Source organism: Haliotis asinina, chromosome 15, assembly GCF_037392515.1.
Source record: "Haliotis asinina isolate JCU_RB_2024 chromosome 15, JCU_Hal_asi_v2, whole genome shotgun sequence".
Lineage (NCBI taxonomy): Eukaryota > Metazoa > Mollusca > Gastropoda > Lepetellida > Haliotidae > Haliotis > Haliotis asinina.
This window is the reverse complement of record NC_090294.1, coordinates 51,586,487-51,608,691: the sequence shown is the minus strand read 5'-3', so window position 1 is coordinate 51,608,691 and position 22,205 is coordinate 51,586,487. Positions and strand designations below refer to the sequence as shown.

General features: G+C 41.9%; 1 protein-coding gene and 6 non-coding genes across 7 annotated transcripts; all 7 read left to right on the top strand.

Moving 5' to 3' along the window:
• The first annotated feature begins 6,538 nt into the window (after window positions 1-6,538).
• LOC137265211 (dye-decolorizing peroxidase YfeX-like) lies at window positions 6,539-14,322 on the top strand. Its single transcript, XM_067800555.1, has 9 exons — window positions 6,539-6,686; window positions 8,122-8,315; window positions 9,364-9,555; window positions 10,217-10,289; window positions 10,662-10,823; window positions 11,407-11,480; window positions 11,862-11,910; window positions 12,274-12,369; window positions 12,944-14,322. Exons 1-9 carry the CDS (start codon window positions 6,626-6,628, stop codon window positions 13,192-13,194), a joined length of 1,152 nt encoding a protein of 383 aa, XP_067656656.1. The 5' UTR covers window positions 6,539-6,625; the 3' UTR covers window positions 13,195-14,322.
• A 4,300-nt stretch (window positions 14,323-18,622) lies between these two features.
• Trnak-uuu (transfer RNA lysine (anticodon UUU)) lies at window positions 18,623-18,718 on the top strand. The gene is made up of 2 exons: window positions 18,623-18,659; window positions 18,683-18,718. It is a non-coding gene; the product is annotated as a tRNA-Lys (tRNA).
• A 527-nt stretch (window positions 18,719-19,245) lies between these two features.
• Trnak-uuu (transfer RNA lysine (anticodon UUU)) lies at window positions 19,246-19,341 on the top strand. The gene is made up of 2 exons: window positions 19,246-19,282; window positions 19,306-19,341. It is a non-coding gene; the product is annotated as a tRNA-Lys (tRNA).
• A 534-nt stretch (window positions 19,342-19,875) lies between these two features.
• On the top strand, window positions 19,876-19,971 carry Trnak-uuu (transfer RNA lysine (anticodon UUU)). The gene is made up of 2 exons: window positions 19,876-19,912; window positions 19,936-19,971. It is a non-coding gene; the product is annotated as a tRNA-Lys (tRNA).
• Window positions 19,972-20,490: 519 nt separating this feature from the next.
• Trnak-uuu (transfer RNA lysine (anticodon UUU)) lies at window positions 20,491-20,586 on the top strand. Its single transcript has 2 exons — window positions 20,491-20,527; window positions 20,551-20,586. It is a non-coding gene; the product is annotated as a tRNA-Lys (tRNA).
• Window positions 20,587-21,120: 534 nt separating this feature from the next.
• Window positions 21,121-21,216, top strand: Trnak-uuu (transfer RNA lysine (anticodon UUU)). The gene is made up of 2 exons: window positions 21,121-21,157; window positions 21,181-21,216. It is a non-coding gene; the product is annotated as a tRNA-Lys (tRNA).
• A 534-nt stretch (window positions 21,217-21,750) lies between these two features.
• On the top strand, window positions 21,751-21,846 carry Trnak-uuu (transfer RNA lysine (anticodon UUU)). Its single transcript has 2 exons — window positions 21,751-21,787; window positions 21,811-21,846. It is a non-coding gene; the product is annotated as a tRNA-Lys (tRNA).
• Window positions 21,847-22,205: the final 359 nt, after the last annotated feature.

The window sequence follows — 22,205 nt, the reverse complement described above, 5'->3', positions numbered from 1 at the left end:
CATTATTGTAGACAAATTTGTTGATTGCAGCTGTTATATATGAATCGTTTATTTTGCATTGCATCGATGCTTGAAGCTGTTCCCGACATCCCCGCCACGATAAGACACTTACGCACTCATTCTTCCTGTACCCGCTGTACTGCATATTCATAATCAGATTGGGGTGCACAGAAACCATGAAGTCAAAAGGTTACGGGGACGTGCTCCATATGGGGATTTTTGTCTGGGAAAGTGGGAGGGCACACCCCCGCAACCCCGAAACCCATCCCTGGTCCCGCCGTTGAGATAAAGTCACTTCCGTGTTCTTGAGAACAAGAGATGGTAAGATGGTTAAATTGTCATTATTTCATTGCTGAGATCTGTGTACTCGATACACCGACTGTGCCACAATCAGCTCCATTAGGCTACACCGCCGTTCCAAATCATGGGTATACAGAATGTCAAGTCACAAGAATAAAAATTCGAAATTTCATAGTTCAATATTGTGTATGGCCGCCCAGCGCATTCACCACTGCTAAACACCGTCTCCTCATAATGCGTGTGATCACGTGGTTGGGATTCTGCGCCATTGCTCTTACAAGGTAGCGCCAAGTTCCTGCAAATTCTGAGGTTGGTTCCTAAGACCACGAAGCCTTCTCCCAAGTGCATCCCAAACGTGCTCTTTTGGATTAAGATCAGGGGACCTCGATGGCCAGTCCATGACGTTGATTCCAGCGTTATGAAGGAAATTTCGTGTCAACATCGCGGTATGCGGCCGAGCATTATCATGCTGGAACTGTAGACCTGGGCCATGAGCCGCCATGAAAGGTTCAGGGGTGAGCACCTCGTCGTGGTAATCAGCAGCTGTGAGGTTTCCACGGATGACCAGAAGTCAGAAAAGGTTGTTCCCACAGAAAGCACCCCACACCATGCAACTTCCCCCTCGAATCTGCCGACTGCCTGTACTCAACATTGGGCATACCGTTCACGACGTCGACTCTAAGCCTGCCGTCCTCGAATCTGAGGGTAAACCTGGATTCATCGCTAAAGACGACTCGATTCTAGTCTCTCTGGGTCCATCGAAGGTGACGTTAGGCCCACAGCAGACGTTGACGTTGATGAAACGGGGTCAATATTGGCCCACGATATGGACGTCGAGAATGGAAATTGGCAGTCGGCAACCGATTTCGAATGTCTGTGAGGAAAGTCGACCTCTAAACAGCTCAGCCCTGGTTCGTTAGCCGGCAGAAATCTGTCACGTAGATGACGTACGACGATTTGGCGGTCTTCTGATCGTGACGTGATCAGAAGTGGTGCCAGTTGGTTGTAGATGATCTCCCAAGTCATACACAGTACGACGGCTGCATCCCATTGCTCTTGCGACGTCAATAACTGGTCTTCCCGCTTGCAACATGCCAACGGCACGTTCACGTTGCAATCGTTTCATTTAAAGTACCGTTAGAACTGGTTTAAAGGTGTTTTTATTTCAATTCTTGAGGCCAATGCATATACGTGCAAATGAAGAAAACTTCGGTGCGAAGATCACGTGATCGACTGCACGTGCAAAACCTGATTTGGCACTAACGTCATTTTGCACGACGAATGGGGTTTGCGTGGGTTTTGCTAACGTAAAGATAGAAGTTCCGTTTTGAATACATAGATGTATCATCAGAGAATTTCCTTTTTTAATATATTTTGTGAAGTTTCTCGTTTGACTCAGCACTATTATTATATGCAAAATTATCCAACTGGTGTCTCTCACATTTGGAAGCCAGATTGGAAAATTTAATATATATTCAGGAATTATGTGGGCTTGAAAGATAATTATAGCTAGTAATTACATATATATTATATGAATGCAGCGAACGTATGCGGATTTAATTAAGCTTAATTAGACTGCATTGTGTCACTAGAATTGATGCATAACATGGGCGGCACAGCTTGCTGGCAAACTGTCTCTATAGAAGTGGAAATAATTTGACGAATGTGAACTCTGCCCATTTTAGCTCATCTTCATAATGTATACGTTATGTGTCACATGCCTCTACCGTTGTCAGTCCGAGCACCCGTATAAGGGAAAAGGTGTTCCCACCCATTCTACTGCACAACGATATTCAGCATCCGCCCGCAATCAGATGACCAATTGAAACTATGTCCACGCCACACCAAGCTGGGGCGTAGCTACCATTATCAAAAATAAAGCCCGGTCTTACATATAGTCTTTAAAAAAGTAGGGGAACCTTAACTTTGAAGTCTGGTAGAAACTCATTGAGGAACGTTACAATGACATTCATCTTATGTATGCAGCATCTTTTCACGTTATCACCACACGCAGACACAATACATGGGAAGCACGCGCACACCGTGGGGCCTCCTACACGCGCATGGGGTGTCATTAGGAATCTTGATGTTTTTCAGGTAGGTCGATAAATCACTGTAGACCACTTTTTCTGATAATTTGTGGCATTTGTGCATGGTCAAGGTTTTCAGGGTCAAATCACACACTACTGACTGAAAACTGTATACCTAAAGTTTGCACGTCACACTCCAGTCATCTAACAAGGGGGACTGAACGAACAGCTTTGCCTTGAATGAAATCCATGTGGTCATGCATTCTCAAAATATCCATTATTATTGTTTCAACATTGATTCAGTCCAAAATTATTTTTATCCCCCAATTTCGACAATCATACATTGAAAGTACAGTTACCCTACTCTTTTTAAGAGTATATGATTGCTGCTAAAAAGTCCTCCATATTATCTAGATAACAAACTTTAAGAATGAAGATTTTATGGATATCAACTTCTTTATGAGAGAACACAACGTTTCGGAGTTAATGCTTACTCCTTCATCAGGTGATTGAGAAAGGGATACAGAGGTGTATTTATATGTACAGGTAAAACAATAACAAAGTAACAAGTGGAATGAGTTAACGAAAGCTAGTATAAACAAGCACTGATAGGAAGCCGATAGTTAAGATAACAATGATGGAAGCCAACGGTAATGCATTACAGTTGATTGGATATGTTTACATAACATGATTGGGGATAAGGATGGAAGCCAATGGTGATACATTACGCATGATAGGATGATGTACATAACACACGATAGGGGGTGAGCATGTTTACATGAGGGTTGGTGATGTACAAACACAAGTATGTACTCGGGTAGATAGGCTATACATGAATTACATAGATAGAATGTACACAGGTAGATGAGATTAATTTATCAATAAGTCCCAGGCACTTGGTAGGTACACTCCTTGGTCGTGGTTGATGGCTGGTTTCTGTCTCCGGATCTCGATGGCCTCTTGCAGTTTCCTTTGGCGCCAGTTGTTGTTGTTGGTAGATAGTATCCTAGTGTCCTCCCATCGAATTGAGTGTTCAGGGTTCTTGAGAATATGTTCAGAGATGGCCGATTTCTGGTCGGCAACCTGTTGGGCTTTCACGAAATAACTGACCTGCTATGCGCCTGCCACGTTTGTGTTGAAGAAATAAACCTTCTCGCCAACGTATTTTCTTGTAAAACGTTTCGACAAAATAAAGTCATTGATTTGGAGATAGTGCCAAGCAATTTTGAGTACAAATGTACCGAGCAGTGACGGCTGGAGTTGATGTTTATAGCAATGCGTGAGAAATCAACTGTGTGCCTAACAGATTAAAAAAAAACAAAATAAAAAAACAAACAAACCAAATATACTTGAAGGCCATAAAGCTGGGTCTTAAAGTGTCAAGGTCACTTCTATTGACATATAAATTATACAAACAGGGTTGATCCCAAATAACCCGATATTCTATGTATGTTTTAGATACATGTCCTTAGATTGACAGGTTGACCTTTGTAAACGTGAAGATTCCCATGAGGCAAAAGGGCTTTTATAAACACGCTTGTAAATAAGCAAAGATTAATTATACTATTCAAAATAACACCGGTGCTCAATGGATTCTTTGTGTTATTCAGAGAGGATGACAGACAGACTGACAGACAGGGTAACATGTTTTGGTCAGGACTGGGGGCTAAAGTACTTCAGTGACACGATCCGGACTACATAGCTTATGTCTGTTTTATTGATGAAAGAGACGAATCACTTGTACATCGAGTCGGAAACGATTTTATGTCATCGTAGCTGGGAAGATGATTAAGGAGACATTAGTTACTTAAGAAAATGCAATGGTAGAGGCGTCATTGCTTACATTGGGGCATACCTTTCCACAGCCAGTGGGAATATTGAAAAACGAATTATTTTGTTATTTCACATCGGAATGAAATTTATCGGCGGCAGAAAATGTGCAAATACACAGCACAGCCTGAATGTATACTCGGAAGAATTAGTCAGTCGTGTTAGACACCTCAATACCTTTGTTTCCCACTGGTCAGTTTTCCGGAAGTGGAATGGCATGGGTGGTCAAGGATGACCAATTATATAAATATATATTTTCACCTGACCAGGTAGTTCACCTGCTTAAGTTATCCAATATTCGCAGGATATATTTGGAATGTACACCAAAAGTAGTATTGACCATTTCCCGCGGTACCTTCAAGTGTGACAATAATTTTCCTCGATACCTGTAAGAGGTATCCTTCGGTACCCTCATAACAAAGAGCAATCGTTGTCGATTTTCAAAATATTGGGATTACTTTGATGAATGGAGAACAGGAATATTTCTGTAGCCAAATTCATCCTGGTTGTCCGACCCTTATAGGCATCATCTACTGACACACCTGACCATTGTATACCTGCATGTACAGTCAGTACAGAGCATGGCGGCCATGCCTTCATCCAATTCCTTGTGTCAGACATCTGACTGTTGTCTTCACATTCGACATCATAAATACAAGATGGAACAATAAACGATTATGAGATTCAGTCTAAACATACCTGTCAGATCATATCATCGTTCAACTTTCCATATTCAGATAATAGAAAAATAAATCATCACAGGTGATACTGTTTCTATTTTATTGATTCGTTTTATCCTAGTAAACATTTGTTTAGCATCAACAAGGGGTAAAAAAGACACAATTTTGTTAACCTTGATTTAAAACTTATTAAAGAAGTGTGAGCCTTGATGAGTCATTGTTACGTGCACGTGAACGCAGTGCCTTTCGCGTGTGTAAATCGCTTTGTGTTAGGGACGGGCCTCGAAGGTTCTCGATGGAGATCCAGTGCAGGTTCACAGCTTAAACCACAATGTCAAAGTTTGAACGGCTCACTATAGCCCTTACATCTGATTATGACGGTTACAACCTTTACGCGAACACTTGGTATCTTCACTATCTCATAATAATTCACACACTTAAAGAACTGCACAATCGACTGCATTCTTAACTACTCGCCTCTGTCCGTGACCTACAAGAAGAGGAATGGCAAAAGTAGTTACGAATGAATCGACTGGACATTACCTTCAGCCGTTGAAAGGGTTTTGTCGCTATTATTCTTAAGTGAGTGGGTGGACTTGATTTTAGGCTGCTTTTTTGGCTATATTCCAGCAGAAATGGGCTCCACGCATTGTGACCTAGTGGGAAATCGAACCCGGCTCCACGGCATGACGAGCGAACGCATAAACCACCAAGCCACTCAACTGCCCCGTTGGTGTGTACAAGATACTGCGGACATGTAATCTCCCAAAAGCGGAGTTAAGAAAAGCTATGTCCTTTCTGCTGGGGGTGTGTTTGACTAACTCAGCCAGGATAAGGCTAACAATACCCCAGTCACCAATCCACTTTATGCAACAACGCCTATCCCCTCGCACGTGCTGTGTAACATTCATATGGGGAGGAGAGGCAACTTACAACATCCGGGTGTCTTGTCGGGCTGGTAGTGAGCGAACGTATACGTGTGCCACTTATGAATATTTATGGGAACTCAGATATTTTAAACTACGTCATTGTACGAATGTTGTTTTACACTACAACCAAATTACTATGGAAGAAACACACCGTGAATTTGAAAATGATCCACGTCAAGAGGTGACACAAATACAAGACCACTCAACAAGACCAGTCAACAAACCGTCAACAGAAGGCCAGTCAACAGTACCACTCAACAAGCCGTCAACAAAACGTCAGTCAACACGACCAGTCAACAAAGCCAGACAAGACCGCTATATTTTGTTTGTTGTTGGTTTAATTAAAAAGCAACACATTAGAGAGCATTGTTGTGCATGCTGATTTTACCCGTGAAGATGCGGGTAAGAACTAGTCTTCAGTAACCCATGCATGTCGTAAGAGGCGACTAATGAAAGGCGCCATCATTTCTCTCGCTTTAATGGGTCCGAGATTATTTTAGTACCTGGATCATCAATTTTACAGATGATAACGACCTATATTTATTGCATCCTTCGGTAGCATTGCTAGGTTAATTACCAAGTTTAATGCATCCCTTATATAACCGAAAGGCAGTTCGTGCAAATCCCCTCGATCACTACTTGTGTCACCCCCGTGGTAAATCTAAAATGATCATTCTATGGAAATAATCAGTTGTAAGTAATTCATCAGTCATTGATTTGTTCAATGCGATGTCATGGGACCGCAATTAAGTCAAAGCGATCGTGAACCAGTCTAGCTTGTCCTTATCTCACGTGACCACGGCGTTCTCTCACAAACCTGGAAGCTTCCCTACACTGCAAGCAGTGAGAAACAAACATGTCGACCCTTCGCTCAACACACAACTTGCTGAGGCAGGCGGTACGTTTCGGGAGAACAGGTAAGATTCAAATCGACACAATGCATGAGGCACTGGATGTAAAATGACAGTGGTAGATGGTTGGCAGGTGTCATTATTAGCCGAATGTGGTGGAATAGCGAGAACGCGAGGCAGGACAACGTGACCTACTTACCCTGTTATAACAACACTTACAGCATTCATGATCTATAGCGTTATTTTACGGAATTACTCACATGCACAAATGTGTCGCGTCCGTTTTAAATTTGTCGACACGTATCTAAATTGTGATATGCATGAGTTGTTCCCTCAATTCGAGGCTGAATATGCCTCAGACAAGTAACGTGCAATATCAGCAATCTGTTACTCGTAAATGGCGAAAAAAAGTCCAACAACGAGCTTGCCTGTAACAAGCGTATTTCTATATGGCTGTTCCCAGCTCTAACTATCAACAATCATTCCGTCAGTCAACTCTCCATCAATTCTGTGAATTGCACGATGTGAAGAACCCACTTCTGTGTTCAGATACACATACACGAACCTGATTAACTTATCTAAACTTCAATTCTGCCAAATTCGATAAGTGTCACTTGTATTTAATATATACGTGACTGCATGGACTATGAGTTCTGTTCTCTGTACCCACACTCGCGAGTATAGCATTTTGCTGTGTCACGTTTGTATAACTGTTCCACATTCACAAGGCCAGCTTTTGTTGTGCTTTCGGTGAAAAGTTCACTGCCCACATATTATAAGCTGTTTGCTATTTATCTTAAACCATTAACCTAGGGGTTTACCGATGATAGTGTATTTCATTTAGGTTACATACAAATGTAGATGATTTGCAAGTGGTGTTAAGGACAGTTGCCTTAGACCAACTTCCCACAAAACTCGCCCGACTCGAGACAAACTATGTCCATGGACTGTTATTGCGACGCGTTTGGGTTTGTGTGACATAAACCTGCTTATACATGAGGAAACATGTTCTAGCCTTTTTTAAATATTGGACTGTTCGCTTTATCTAAGTTGATTGGCGTATCTGGTATTCTCGTACATCAAACTGAGTTTGAGGTCCCTGGTTTGTGATCGTTCTCGAACAGATATGCAAAAATTGTAAATGTCTACAAAACACTCCATGTATAACTGTCCGACCCAGTTACCTACACATCAGTCTAGACCGAGATAGCACGTGAAACCCTGACCTTGTTCAGTCCTTTTACGATTTGAGATAACTATATGCTATGAAAGTTGTAATCATCCTGTTAATTTAGGATCTCCGGTTTAGAATGCTTCAGATTTGAAATAAACGTTGGGAAGTACGTGGTAAAAATATTATCTTTCACATAATTCCAGTAAATTATTTTTGAAGGCTGATTCAAATCTGTAAAATTAACGGATGTTTTTACTTGTATTATCTAATATAATTTTCCTTTCACTGATTAAGATCGTCCTTTTCCTAATACTTGTTTTCAATCAGCCAGCCGCCCCATCAGCGGAAAGGCAAGTTCTGGTGCCTACAGAAGCGCACGACCCCTTCTTCTGGGCGCCATTACAGCGGGTGCACTGGGGTACGGGGCCTATAAGATCTACCCCGAAGGAGTGCGTGACACCCTCAAGTCCGTCCAGCCAATGAAAGTACATGCTGCCAATGTTCCGGAGAGCCAACCCTCAGTGAGTGATTATGAAAGTCAATCCCAGTATCGGTGTACAATATGTTATTACACATTCACGGCGAAGCTCGAACTTTCTACGCCCCTTAAGAAATTATATCTTTATTGACCTTATACTTCCACTAATACTGCACACCATGTTTTATATAATTAATTCATGAAAACACATTTTGAAAGTGAATCTTTACCATTTAACTTGTTTAAATCATTTTTTGTGGGTTTATAAAAAAAACCGGATGCAATGTTAGTCACGCCCCGTACCAAACTACACTTTCTCGACTGTTTGAATCAATCATGTTTGACAGTTTTACACTGAATGAGGTAACTGATTTAGCAGGGTTGTTTTGAGTGTTATTGTGTTAGTGATTACATTCTGCAAATCTATTACTGGTGACGTATATATTTGCAAATATAGCTTGAGCAATGTGTTTTTAGTTATTAATGTAAAACAGTGTGTACAATTCCTGTGGATTTACATAGTTGTCACAGGATTATACATCAGAGTAGACAGTAAACTCAGTTCTTAGCTGTTCACATGATTCCCAAGACAGGGGTATACCGAGGTAGCGGGGGATTTAGGGTATGAGTATTACCTTTTTATCACGCGCAACGCGTTTTGCGGGGGATACTAAAATCCGTCCGTCAATCCGCCCCTGCACATTTATCTTGTCCGGAGCCGAACTTTAAAACCCTTCAATATTTCTTCACCAAACTTGGCACCTAAATAGATCTGAGGGTGCACTGGTGCCTTTGATAGTTTTAGAATTCTGAATAAAAAATGTTTTGCGTTTCCATGGGAACAAGTTTGGCTTCTAATGACACTGGTGGTAGTGCTCTTTTCCGGAGCAGAACTCCGATTCACTATTTCTTCACAAGAATTAGCGCATACTTTGGTCTAGTGGTGTACTCATAGTTACTAGGCATATTCATGAAGAGTATTACGCCGTTGCGAGGATATTGATGACTGTCTTCTTGTTCAACATATTTCTCCTTCCCTTGTAACGTGACTAGTGACTTGGCAGTAAGTACATTTACTCTCGTCCGAACAGGTGTACTCCCAGGGCAAGGACCACGCCCTCTACCTGTGGATCAACCTCAAACCCACAGCTAACGCCCGGGAGGTGGCGCGATCTGTAGCCAAGTTGCAGCGTTACGTGGACCAGGTCGTTGACCCAAGCATGAGGGATGAGGATGACGAGATCTGGGCAGGGGTCGGGTTCGGACCCAACTTTTATGGACAGGTTAGTTGTATTTCTCTGCTGAGCAAATAGCATAATGTGGATTCGATGGATACTCATGGCAGCGGGTCGTTAAATTGGCATGGGGATATATCCTTGAGGGAAATCAGGGTAGAGATTCCCAGCGTCCTGGGTGTTTCAGAGTATAATGTACAATTTCCCTACCCTGGACTCCGGTACCCTGGACCTATTAACTACACTACTTTGTTTCAAATCTGATTACAAGCACACGAGACTAACCTTTCAGAGAGTCTGTGTCAGGTTTATGATGAGATAGATGATGATGGCAACACCATTTCCGAAAAGATGAGGAGCGGTGGGGTAGCTCAGTGGTTAAAGATTTCACTCGTCAAGTCAAAGACCCAGGTTCGATTCCCCACATGGGTACAATGTGTGAAGCCCATTTTCTGGTGTCCTCCGTCGTGCTAAAAGTGGCGTAAAACAAAATTCACTCGCTCCGAAAGGATTCTTTGATGAAAAATGAGTTCAATGTATAACAGTAGTATATGGAGGTCGTGACATAATGGCTCAAGGAGCCCGGAGACATGGTTGATCACATTAAGATAGTGGTATGGACCGTCACTCGTATCAGTTGAAACATTGCTCACTGAGAACTTCCACATCAGTTCTGTGAGTAAGCTCACGTTACGCCATGTCTGTCCAGGTTGCTGGGAAGACCAGGAAGAACTACACCTACCCCTTCAGGAAGGGGGCTCTAGGGGACATGCCAAGTTCAGGTGAGAGGGGAACTCGAATTTGTCACTGTCGATTGTCCAGTAAGAGAGTCAGCCTAAATATAGAAATCTTTGTTTGATTCCGGCAACGGCTGAAGTGAATATAATGTATCTCGTTTTATGAAAAGAATATATATTTGATTACCATTTAAAGAGGAGCTGTTTCCTTCCTACATATTCTTGAGTAGGACTGTAGGTATAGTTGTGTGTGGTTGTTGCATCCAGACCAACTTCTGTCCCCAGACTAGGATGTCTTCTGTGGTTGTATAGCTGTATGTGGTGTAGAGAGTTGGCTTCTGTCTCCAGGTTAGAATGTCTTCTGTGGTTGTATACATGTAGCTGTATGTGGTGTAGAGAGTTGGCTTCTGTCTCCAGGCGGTGACGTCTTCATCCATGCCAAGTCCAACCAGGTCAGCAAGTTGTTCGAGCTGGCCAACCTCGTCATCAGAGGCCTGCCCAAGGACAGCATTGACAACTACGAGGACATCTACAGCTTCGTCTACCAGAACGGACGCGACCTGTCGGGTTTCATAGATGGTGGGTAATTCCACTGGAATCCATGAGCTGAATAGCATCTAGGGGTGGGACTCTGGGTAGGATTCTAGCGACTAACAGGGCAATTCCGGGTTGGGTTCTGGGATGGGGTTCCCCAGATGCGTTTCGGTACAGGAAACGAAGGTCCTGATTAGGGTTAAATGGCTGGTTATATCTGTTGGAGATAGTTGGTGTCTGTTATTGTGTTACTGATCTCTGAGACCCGTGAAAGTCCGGTAGAATAGGCCTTCAGCAACCCAAACTGGCCTTAAAAGGCGAGTAACAGGATCGGGGGGGCAGGTTCACTGACTTGGTTGACACATGTCATTGGTTCCCAATTGTGCAGGTCGATGCTCATGCTGTTGATCACTGGATTGTCTGGTATTTTGTTTGTATTTAAATAATCAACTTGCCTTGCAACACATAATCGACAAATAAATCTAGTGAAATGAATTGCACTCAGTCAGCTTCTTTGGCATAAGGATCATCAGACTGAAATCATTTAGAAAATAACACCCAGTTAGTAATAACATGTATTGTTTTCAAAATAGTGACTTTAGTTACCATGGATACATAATGTTGTCAGGGACTGAAAACCCGGCTGATGACGACAGCCGCCAGAGTGTTGCCGTGGAGAAGGAGACAGGAGGCAGCTACGTTGTAAGTGTCGCTTATATCTGGGTACCTTGCTGACCTTCATAATCCTTTATGGGTTATTTCCCAGGGAAATTCCCACTGTTAGAATCCCAATTATCACTCGTCATTTGTCATACATGAGGCTTTCAATGAAGTAAATCAACGTAACTGCATTACTTCATGCTATAGTCACGCAGTAGGCTGGCACGCCGTGGGAGAGGTGAAATAAGGTTCAAGGCTGGTCTTGCCAGACTTCCCCATAGTCTTCAGGGAGTGGTTCCTGGCTGCTAAGACAGGAGTGTCTGTGTCTCCTGTATAGTTTCCTGTTTTTTGTGTTATTTACTTTTGTACAAAATTAAGATGGATGGTTTCACCATATCAAGCCTGTTTTTTGTTTCATTTCAGATAACACAAAAATGGCTCCATAACTTGGATATAATCCAGGCAGAAAAAGGTAAGGGCAGATAACCCGTGTAATCTGACGATCATCATCCACTTGATCACATTATCTTGCTACATACGTTTTTCTGGCACTTTGCCTTAGAATGGCACACACGTGCAGAGTTGTCTTTCTGCGAGCATATGTAGGAAAGTGGAGGTGATATATTTTACAAGAAACCCAGTAAATATTATCTTATGACAGAGTTCACTCTACTAGATAGTGTTTGTATTGAGAACAGACAGTGCCAGTTTAAGTGAACGTAGGCTCAGTATTGTTGGTTAGACTGCTGTAAGGAGTGATGCTGAGCCCACACTTCCTTACTCTGGCACAAAGCCATCAGCCATTGATGTTGAACGTTATCCCTCTTGTTTCCAGACCGGACGCTGGAGGGGTGGGTCGGTCGTCAGAAGGGCGACAGCACTGAACTGAGTCGTAAGGCTATCACGTCCCACGTGGCCAGGATGACTGGAGGTATGAAGCAGCGCCCTCTGTTATCACTGGAATGTCCCCAAATAATATGGATTACAATACTGGCCTTCAGTAACCCATGATTGTCACAAGAGGTGACTAACGGGATCGGCTGGTCAGGCTTGTTGACTTACTTGGTACATGCTATCGGTTTCCAGTCGCGAAGATCTTTGTTCATGGTGTTGACCACTGGTTTGTCTGGTACAGACTCGATTATTTACAGACCGCCACCGTGGATTTGAAATAATGCTAAGTGCGGCGTAAAACTAAGCTCACTCACTCACTCATTCGCTTGCTCACTTCCGAGTGGACAGGGTGACAGTGGTATTTCAATACACACGAGACAAAGAGGAAGTTATATTCGTTATGATAATGATGTTGTCAGCACCACACCCATGCTTGGCACATCCCTTCATCACCTTCCTCCAACTTTATATGGACGCCCTGATTTAACTGAAATACTGTTGAAAGAGCCATTACGCCATATTCACAGAACGAAAACCCGTTATATGTTACTTTAGTGTTTGACTGTACATCAGGTGGGTGTATGAATCGGTTAAGTCTTTCTGTTTCGTAGGTAATGCATTCAACCAGTCGAAGAAGTTCGAGATCGTTCGCCAGTCTATGCCGTTTGGTAGCCACGCCAACGGAGCCGGTCTCTTCTTCATCGGATACGCTGCATCCCCGGAGAACTTCGAGTACATGCTGGACCGGATGGTAGGAGCAGGTGGTGACGGCCATAGTGACGACATCATGAGGCTCAGCAAGAACGTTAAGGGCACGTACTGGTATTTCCCTGGCACCCAGGAACTCAAGAAGCTGGAGTAGGAGGCCATGGGGCCATTGATACTGACATCATAGGGGGGAATCATTGATTTGGGGAGAGCTTTCCTTGAGTCAGGGGGACCTTTGGTTAGAGACAATATTGTTTTTACTTGATGGGAGATCTTTACTTGCAATATAGTTTTTCATGACATAGGGAGATAGATTAAAGTGCTTTACTCAAGGGAGATCGTTTGCTTTTGGCGATGATCCTAACTTTACTTGAGATAGATTAGGAAGAGGAATACTTCAGAGTGGGAAGTGGGGGGGGGGATTATAATTGAGTAGGGGACTATACTGCCAGTTGTGAACCTGGTAATTGTTGGCCTGTTTGTTGTTTGTTGGGCAATGAATGAACAGAATAGATTTGTTGATGACTTGTGGATTTGGTTTTAGGATATGAGTTAGCCAAATTCCATGACATGGACCTGCAGCAGTGTCATACACAGAATTGTTCAGTCGCTAACTATTCTGGTGAACTAGATTTTAGGGTTTAAGTTGACTCTCGTCACTAATATGCACTATGAATTACTTAATCCTTGAACACGTTTTGTAGTCTTGGGCGATTGTGAACGGTGGAAAAAGACACCAGTTTTGTTCTTGTTGATAAGTACCAAACGGTTCTGTGGGTTAATGTAGTAGTTAATGCGTTCGATTCTCAACATGAGTACAATGTTTGAAGCCCATTTCTGATGACCCCAACAGTGATATTGCTGAAAGCCATACGACTTGCTATAAAACCATAATCACTCACTCATTAATAACCAGAAATGGTTTCTGTCATAACAGAACATGGATGTTTTTCTGTCTTTTGTGAACTTCATATTTACTGGGAGTGTTTTAGTCGGGTTTGTTTTTCAGCGCGCCTTTTGAGTCATATGATTTCGGGTTTTTTCGAAGCGAATCGAAGGGAGATGTGCTCTTAGTCCAACTGTTACCTCTGCTGACAAAACTTAACCCATATTCCGTACCTCCGTGGTGGTAGCATTTATGCACTTTACTGTACTGCCCCAAAGCCTGGAACGTAGTATTATATATGAATGCTTGTTTACTTATATTTCTGTTTGAATGTCTTCAAGAAATGATAGATGACTACATCCTTATATATTGTCGTAAATAAAATGTGTAACGTTACACCTTGTTTTTGATGGTTTTGAGCCGCATCGTGATTTCACACTGATTTGTCACGAGAAGTACATGTTCGAATCAGAGTATTGGAACATCAAATCCCATCCGGTTTTTACATCCGACCAGTCCCTGCAGCTGCGAAGATAAAGTCTGTACACAGTGGGTCGACCAGGACCTGATGCTGAATACTGGTTATTGAAATGCTCATGGCCTCATCACAGATATAAAGAAAACAACATCTACAGCCAGGTTCACTCATTTCTCGCGTTCCTCTACATGTAGAGGGCATTATCCCGAAGTAACACGTGTCGATCATTTTTCCGCAACCGAGCACTGCAAGATATAATGACGATACATGGTGTATGGGAGTCAGGTTTGCTGGTGCTCAGGGAGCCGGTATACTCCACGTTTCTAATCTCCAATCTCACACCGAGAGAACAAGCGGCAGAAAGCTGAAAATGGTTTCCCTCGTTGTATATTTTATGAAATGTTTACGTAGATGTGGAATTAACAAGCTAATTTGAAGATTATTTTTGAGTAATACAAAAATAAAGTATTCTTCATGACATCACCCCCACAGCGACGGGGAAGATGAGATAGGTCTGTGTCACTGCACTTAGGAATGAAAGTTCGGGCAGTGAAAATAGAACTTTGTTCAGACAGGAAGACTACAAGACATAGTAGATGCTGTAGGTGTTCAACACAGGCCTCGAAGTTCCTATCTGTACTTAACATGCCTCCAAGGAGAAAATAAACTGTTATCAGCCAACAACATCAACTCAGGGTCACTCGATGGAATATGCACATGAACATGTTCCCATTGTCGTGTATTTTGATACGTGTTCAATAAATTTGAGATACTCCCCACGTGTGAGATGGCAAACTGTCGCATTCTCGTATGGCGTGACAATGGAATGCGTGGTGAACGTGTAGACCAGACTACTAATGAATAATTAGTGTCCTTGTGTAAGTTCATTAAGTTCAACTTTGTGGGACAACCATACTTTAATCCCTTGAAACAACAACGCTAGTACAACATATCACATCAAAGGATTTTTACCCTCAACCCTATACGGGTCGACGTTTCGTTAAGACCCCGACCAGAGTGTCGTGTTCAACAAGTTGGACATTGTGGTTACTTCCCCAATGAATGGAGTAAATTATCGGTGTCTTCCGTTCAAACAAATATGTCGGCTTCTGTCTTGGAAAGGTTCAAATCAATCAGATCAAATTAGACATTTATTAGACATATAGTCCTGCTCATATGCGCTTAGTCGAGTGCTCGTTTGAAGAGACGGTTTTGAGACAAGATAGGAAACTGTTGATATTTTCTGATTTTATGACATTTTCAGGGAAGTCAATCCGGAGTACAGTCTAAGTAAATGTAGTCTCAGTGTATTTCGTTACACTCCACCACTGAGTCTAACGAAACCTAGTAGAAGGTCTCGTCAGGTAACCTTTAAGATTGACTAATCAGCTTACCAAATCGGGAAAGTGCACATTCGCACATACCGTTTGAACGTTTTATCCCGATTCCGAATGCTATTTCGCTTCCGGGTGATGCATACGGTGTACGTATAACCATGACAACGGTGAGTCGCTGAAAATAGTGCTTTTGGCAATATTCAAGGATGTTATCTTGCGGAAATATTAGCTAATATAATGCAATTTGTGCACGTGAACCAAGCTGATTCGTCAGTTGTGCACACTAACACTGGGGCACCCCAGGACTGTGTCATCTCGCCCGTGCTTTTCATTCTCTATACTAATGACTGTGTAAGCCGCAACCCTGATTGTCTGACTGTCAAATTTGCTGATGACGCGACTTTGGTTGGCCTGATTAGAGAGACAGAAGCCCACTACAGAAAAGACGTTGATAACTTTGTTCAGTGGTGTGATGATAATTACCTTCAGCCAAATGTTACGAAAACCAAACAACTCATCATTGATTTTAGAAGCAAGAAAACTGACAATACTCCTGTTGAAATTAAAAATGAAAATGTTGAAATTGTTACACACTACAAATACCTTGGTACTATTATTGACGGCAAACTACAGTGGGACCCAAATACTGATTTCATTTTCAAGAAGTGCCAACCAATATTACATTTTATGCGTAAATTGAGATCTTTTAATGTTAGTCAAAAAGTAATGTTGTTGTTTTATCGTTGTTTTGTTGAGAGTATTTTAACCTTTTCAATTCAGTGTTGGTACGGTTCTCTTAATCTCAAAAGCAAATCACATCTTAACAAAGTTGTTCTCTTGGCAACCAAGATTTCTGGAATTTCTGTTTCTTCTTTACAATCCCTCTTTAATGATCGTGCTGTTAACCTTATTTTATCAGATTCAAGTCACATGTTATTCCAAGAATCCAATCTTTTACCTTCAGGTCGGCGTTACCAAATGCCCCGTTTTAAAACTAAAAGAGTTCAAAATTCTTTTATTCCATCAAGAATCCGCCTTTTAAATGACTGTTGACTGTCAGTCTTTGTTGTCGTTTTACGTATCTTAATCTGTATGTAGTTATTTATGTTTTAACAATCTCATATGTGTTCACTTTCAAATGTAAAAAGAATTCCCCTCGGGGTAATAAAGTATTGTCATTGTCATTGTCATAATGGTAACCATGTCAACAGAAACTGTATACTGCAGGTCAAATAACTGTTATATACTGATTTTTGTTTGCGGTGAGATCTGTCAGTGACGTGAATCTTTTGAAAGTACCTCCGATCCCTAAACAGTAGCCGTTGTCTGGTTGGTTAAATCTATTTAACCCTCTCGCGTTTGATTGGTCATTGGTCGCTCCCAGAAGGTTTTGTTAGACTCAGTAGTGGAGTGTAACGAAAAGTACTGAGGCTATGTTTACTTAGACTGATCCGGAGTACAGCATCCACTCAACTATACGTTCTTCCCTGGTGCGAACAAATGGAACATCAATATTACCTCATGTAAGTGACCTTCCAGGTTCACGTCGCACACGGTTCGCTCAAATGAATCAAATTTGGTTTCTGATCACGCCAAAGTTACGTGACAGCAGCAAGTCTCCACCTCGAACAAAACAGAATATGTCATTTCTTTGCAAAACAGATTATGTCAAACATCCGACGTGTTGTGATAAGTGTCTACTGCTCTTTCCCGTGTTGAAGGAAGATATAATGAGAAAATCCTAACCTGGATTGTAAAGTGTGTTTAAACATGCTGTTAGTCTGTCGTACAGACCCTGAAGTATACATATACCCAAGAAAGTCTAGAAAATGTGGCAAGTCTAGATTTCCTTTGAAGAAAGTCTCAGGGCTCCATTTCATGATATTATTTTTTTTCACCATGAACGGTTTTTTCAGTAAAATATGTTCATTTCAGAGACTAGTTGTTAGTCTAACACGCTCTGTTCAGACATGAGGCCCATAGTGACGGGTTTACTTCCGTTGTGGCAAATGGTATGTAAATTTCAGGTGTGCAAGCCTGCGCGTTTATGGGGTGGCACCTATCATTAACACGTACGTCATTGTTTGGGGTTTTTCGTGTCATCAGGGAGCCTATATAGAGGTTGAGTATCCCTGGTGCCAGTATTCATTCGTGTCATTTAAGTAAACTTTCATCTGACTGATGGTAAGTAATCACAACTGTGGACCGAGATCGTGAACGTATAACTTTCAATATATTTCTTCATACATCTTAGCCCTCAAGCGCAATGTATACATTATACATAGTACTGTAAAATAGCACTTGAGAAAAACACGTGCTTGCACAAAAACAGGATTTTACTCAGATTTCGCCAGTCAGGTTCACCGTTGCCGGTGCAAGGGAGATAATCCCACAGGTAGCTAATCAATCCCCTCGTCATCACCACTAGCGTACGATTTCCTTGTACACTTACTTCTAGTTGCTAGTGTGCGACCTACTTCCATCTCCAATCCACATCGCATAAAATCATCTTTGTCTCGCGAAAAGCAAGCAAGGTTCTGTTTTGTTCTGATTTCTTGCTTCGTTCGAGCACACGACGATGGGTCTTATTCAGGCCATCTCTTTTCGTAATGACCACAAGGGACGTAACTCATGCCAACAATTCAAATATACGATTCAACAATGCGACATCGATAACAAGACATTGCTTCTTTCTAAAGCGGCGGCAAAGGCAGTTCCTCCAACGCCCATTTCCTAACCAGTCTGAATTATCTAGGAAACTCGCCAGATACAACATCATCATCGACACATATAACAGTTCAAAGTGTCAACGCGGAAAGGACAGCAAGAGCGTCCAACAATTGCCTTATTTCATAAAATACAATAAACGCGAACGTACCAGGCCCGGATAGCTCAGTCGGTAGAGCATCAGACTTTTAAGCGGTCTGTTACAATCAGAGTGATCTGAGGGTCCAGGGTTCGAGTCCCTGTTCGGGCGATGTTCTTTTTTATTTCACAGTATCACTATACTTACTATAAAACATTAGAAGAACCAAGTATTTTACCACCCGTACTCATACAGTAGGGTTGGCTTCGCTACACCTTAGAAACTAAGTAGAGAAATATCATTTCTGATCCAATCTCTTTTCGTCTATGACAAGAATTGCCCACATGATGAAATGGCTTGCAATGCATGTAAGACTTCTTTCTTACGATGGCTAGAATTGTAGACAGGCCCTCGTTTACATATCTTAGCCATCTTCATCCCAGTAAGTCGCAGTCATATACAATTATTGCTCACCCGTGCATAGCCGATAGCACAGTGTCTTGTTTGTTAACTATAGAACGAGGCCTGCCACCAAAGTACAGTCATTCAGAGTGCAAGAGTTGACTTGGTATGGTTACAGCTTGAATTGTGTTGAATGAAGTAAACTCAAATGGTATTTGGTGATGCAGAAATGTCAAGAGAGGTCTGTGTACAGCTTATTGTCATGTGACTAGAAATATGTGTTATCCTGAAGCAGAGCCCGGATAGCTCAGTCGGTAGAGCATCAGACTTTTAAGCGGTCTGTTACAATCAGAGTGATCTGAGGGTCCAGGGTTCGAGTCCCTGTTCGGGCGATGTTCTTTTTTATTTCACAGTATCACTATACATGTACTTACTATAAAACATTACAAGAACCAAGTATTTTACCACCCGTACTCATACAGTAGGGTTGGCTTCGCTACACCTTAGAAACTAAGTAGAGAAATATCATTTCTGATCCAATCTCTTTTCGTCTATGACAAAGAATTGCCCACATGATGAAATGGCTTGCAATGCATGTAAGACTTCTTTCTTACGATGGCTAGAATTGTAGACAGGCCCTCGTTTACATATCTTAGCCATCTTCATCCCAGTAAGTCGCAGTCATATACAATTATTGCTCACCCGTGCATAGCCGATAGCACAGTGTCTTGTTTGGTAACTATAGAACGAGGCCTGCCACCAAAGTACAGTCATTCAGAGTGCAAGAGTTGACTTGGTATGGTTACAGCTTGAATTGTGTTGAATGAAGTAAAATCAAATGGTATTTGGTGATGCAGAAATGTCAAGAGAGGTCTGTGTACAGCTTATTGTCATGTGACTAGAAATATGTGTTATCCTCAAGCAGAGCCCGGATAGCTCAGTCGGTAGAGCATCAGACTTTTAAGCGGTCTGTTACAATCAGAGTGATCTGAGGGTCCAGGGTTCGAGTCCCTGTTCGGGCGATGTTCTTTTTTATTTCACAGTATCACTATACATGTACTTACTATAAAACATTACAAGAACCAAGTATTTTACCACCCGTACTCATACAGTAGGGTTGGCTTCGCTACACCTTAGAAACTAAGTAGAGAAATATCATTTCTGATCCAATCTCTTTTCGTCTATGACAAAGAATTGCCCACATGATGAAATGGCTTGCAATGCATGTAAGACTTCTTTCTTACGATGGCTAGAATTGTAGACAGGCCCTCGTTTACATATCTTAGCCATCTTCATCCCAGTAAGTCGCAGTCATATACAATTATTGCTCACCCGTGCATAGCCGATAGCACAGTGTCTTGTTTGTTAACTATAGAACGAGGCCTGCCACCAAAGTACAGTCATTCAGAGTGCAAGAGTTGACTTGGTATGGTTAAAAATGAAGTAAAATCAAATGGTATTTGGTGATGCAGAAATGTCAAGAGAGGTCTGTGTACAGCTTATTGTCACGTGACTAGAAATATGTGTTATCCTGAAGCAGAGCCCGGATAGCTCAGTCGGTAGAGCATCAGACTTTTAAGCGGTTTGTTACAATCAGAGTGATCTGAGGGTCCAGGGTTCGAGTCCCTGTTCGGGCGATGTTCTTTTTTATTTCACAGTATCACTATACATGTACTTACTATAAAACATTACAAGAACCAAGTATTTTACCACCCGTACTCATACAGTAGGGTTGGCTTCGCTACACCTTAGAAACTAAGTAGAGAAATATCATTTCTGATCCAATCTCTTTTCGTCTATGACAAAGAATTGCCCACATGATGAAATGGCTTGCAATGCATGTAAGACTTCTTTCTTACGATGGCTAGAATTGTAGACAGGCCCTCGTTTACATATCTTAGCCATCTTCATCCCAGTAAGTCGCAGTCATATACAATTATTGCTCACCCATGCATAGCCGATAACACAGTGTCTTGTTTGTTAACTATAGAACGAGGCCTGCCACCAAAGTACAGTCATTCAGAGTGCAAGAGTTGACTTGGTATGGTTACAGCTTGAATTGTGTTGAATGAAGTAAACTGAAATGGTATTTGGTGATGCAGAAATGTCAAGAGAGGTCTGTGTACAGCTTCCTGTCATGTGACTAGAAATATGTGCTATCCTCAAGCAGAGCCCGGATAGCTCAGTCGGTAGAGCATCAGACTTTTAAGCGGTCTGTTACAATCAGAGTGATCTGAGGGTCCAGGGTTCGAGTCCCTGTTCGGGCGATGTTCTTTTTTATTTCACAGTATCACTATACATGTACTTACTATAAAACATTAGAAGAACCAAGTATTTTACCACCCGTACTCATACAGTAGGGTTGGCTTCGCTACACCTTAGAAACTAAGTAGAGAAATATCATTTCTGATCCAATCTCTTTTCGTCTATGACAAAGAATTGCCCACATGATGAAATGGCTTGCAATGCATGTAAGACTTCTTTCTTACGATGGCTAGAATTGTAGACAGGCCCTCGTTTACATATCTTAGCCATCTTCATCCCAGTAAGTCGCAGTCATATACAATTATTGCTCACCCGTGCATAGCCGATAGCACAGTGTCTTGTTTGTTAACTATAGAACGAGGCCTGCCACCAAAGTACAGTCATTCAGAGTGCAAGAGTTGACTTGGTATGGTTACAGCTTGAATTGTGTTGAATGAAGTAAAATCAAATGGTATTTGGTGATGCAGAAATGTCAAGAGAGGTCTGTGTACAGCTTATTGTCATGTGACTAGAAATATGTGCTATCCTGAAGCAGAGCCCGGATAGCTCAGTCGGTAGAGCATCAGACTTTTAAGCGGTTTGTTACAATCAGAGTGATCTGAGGGTCCAGGGTTCGAGTCCCTGTTCGGGCGATGTTCTTTTTTATTTCACAGTATCACTATACATGTACTTACTATAAAACATTAGAAGAACCAAGTATTTTACCACCCGTACTCATACAGTAGGGTTGGCTTCGCTACACCTTAGAAACTAAGTAGAGAAATATCATTTCTGATCCAATCTCTTTTCGTCTATGACAAAGAATTGCCCACATGATGAAATGGCTTGCAATGCATGTAAGACTTCTTTCTTACGATGGCTAGAATTGTAGACAGGCCCTCGTTTACATATCTTAGCCATCTTCATCCCAGTAAGTCGCAGTCATATACAATTATTGCTCACCCGTGCATAGCCGATAACACAGTGTCTTGTTTGTTAACTATAGAACGAG

Coding starts and splice junctions, on each gene's coding strand:
- LOC137265211 (XM_067800555.1), top strand. CDS start 6,626: ATGTCGACCCTTCGCTCAACACACAACTTGCTGAGGCAGGCGGTACGT. Junction 6,687..8,121: donor GGTACGTTTCGGGAGAACAG/GTAAGATTCAAA, acceptor GTTTTCAATCAG/CCAGCCGCCCCATCAGCGGA. Junction 9,556..10,216: donor GACCCAACTTTTATGGACAG/GTTAGTTGTATT, acceptor ATGTCTGTCCAG/GTTGCTGGGAAGACCAGGAA.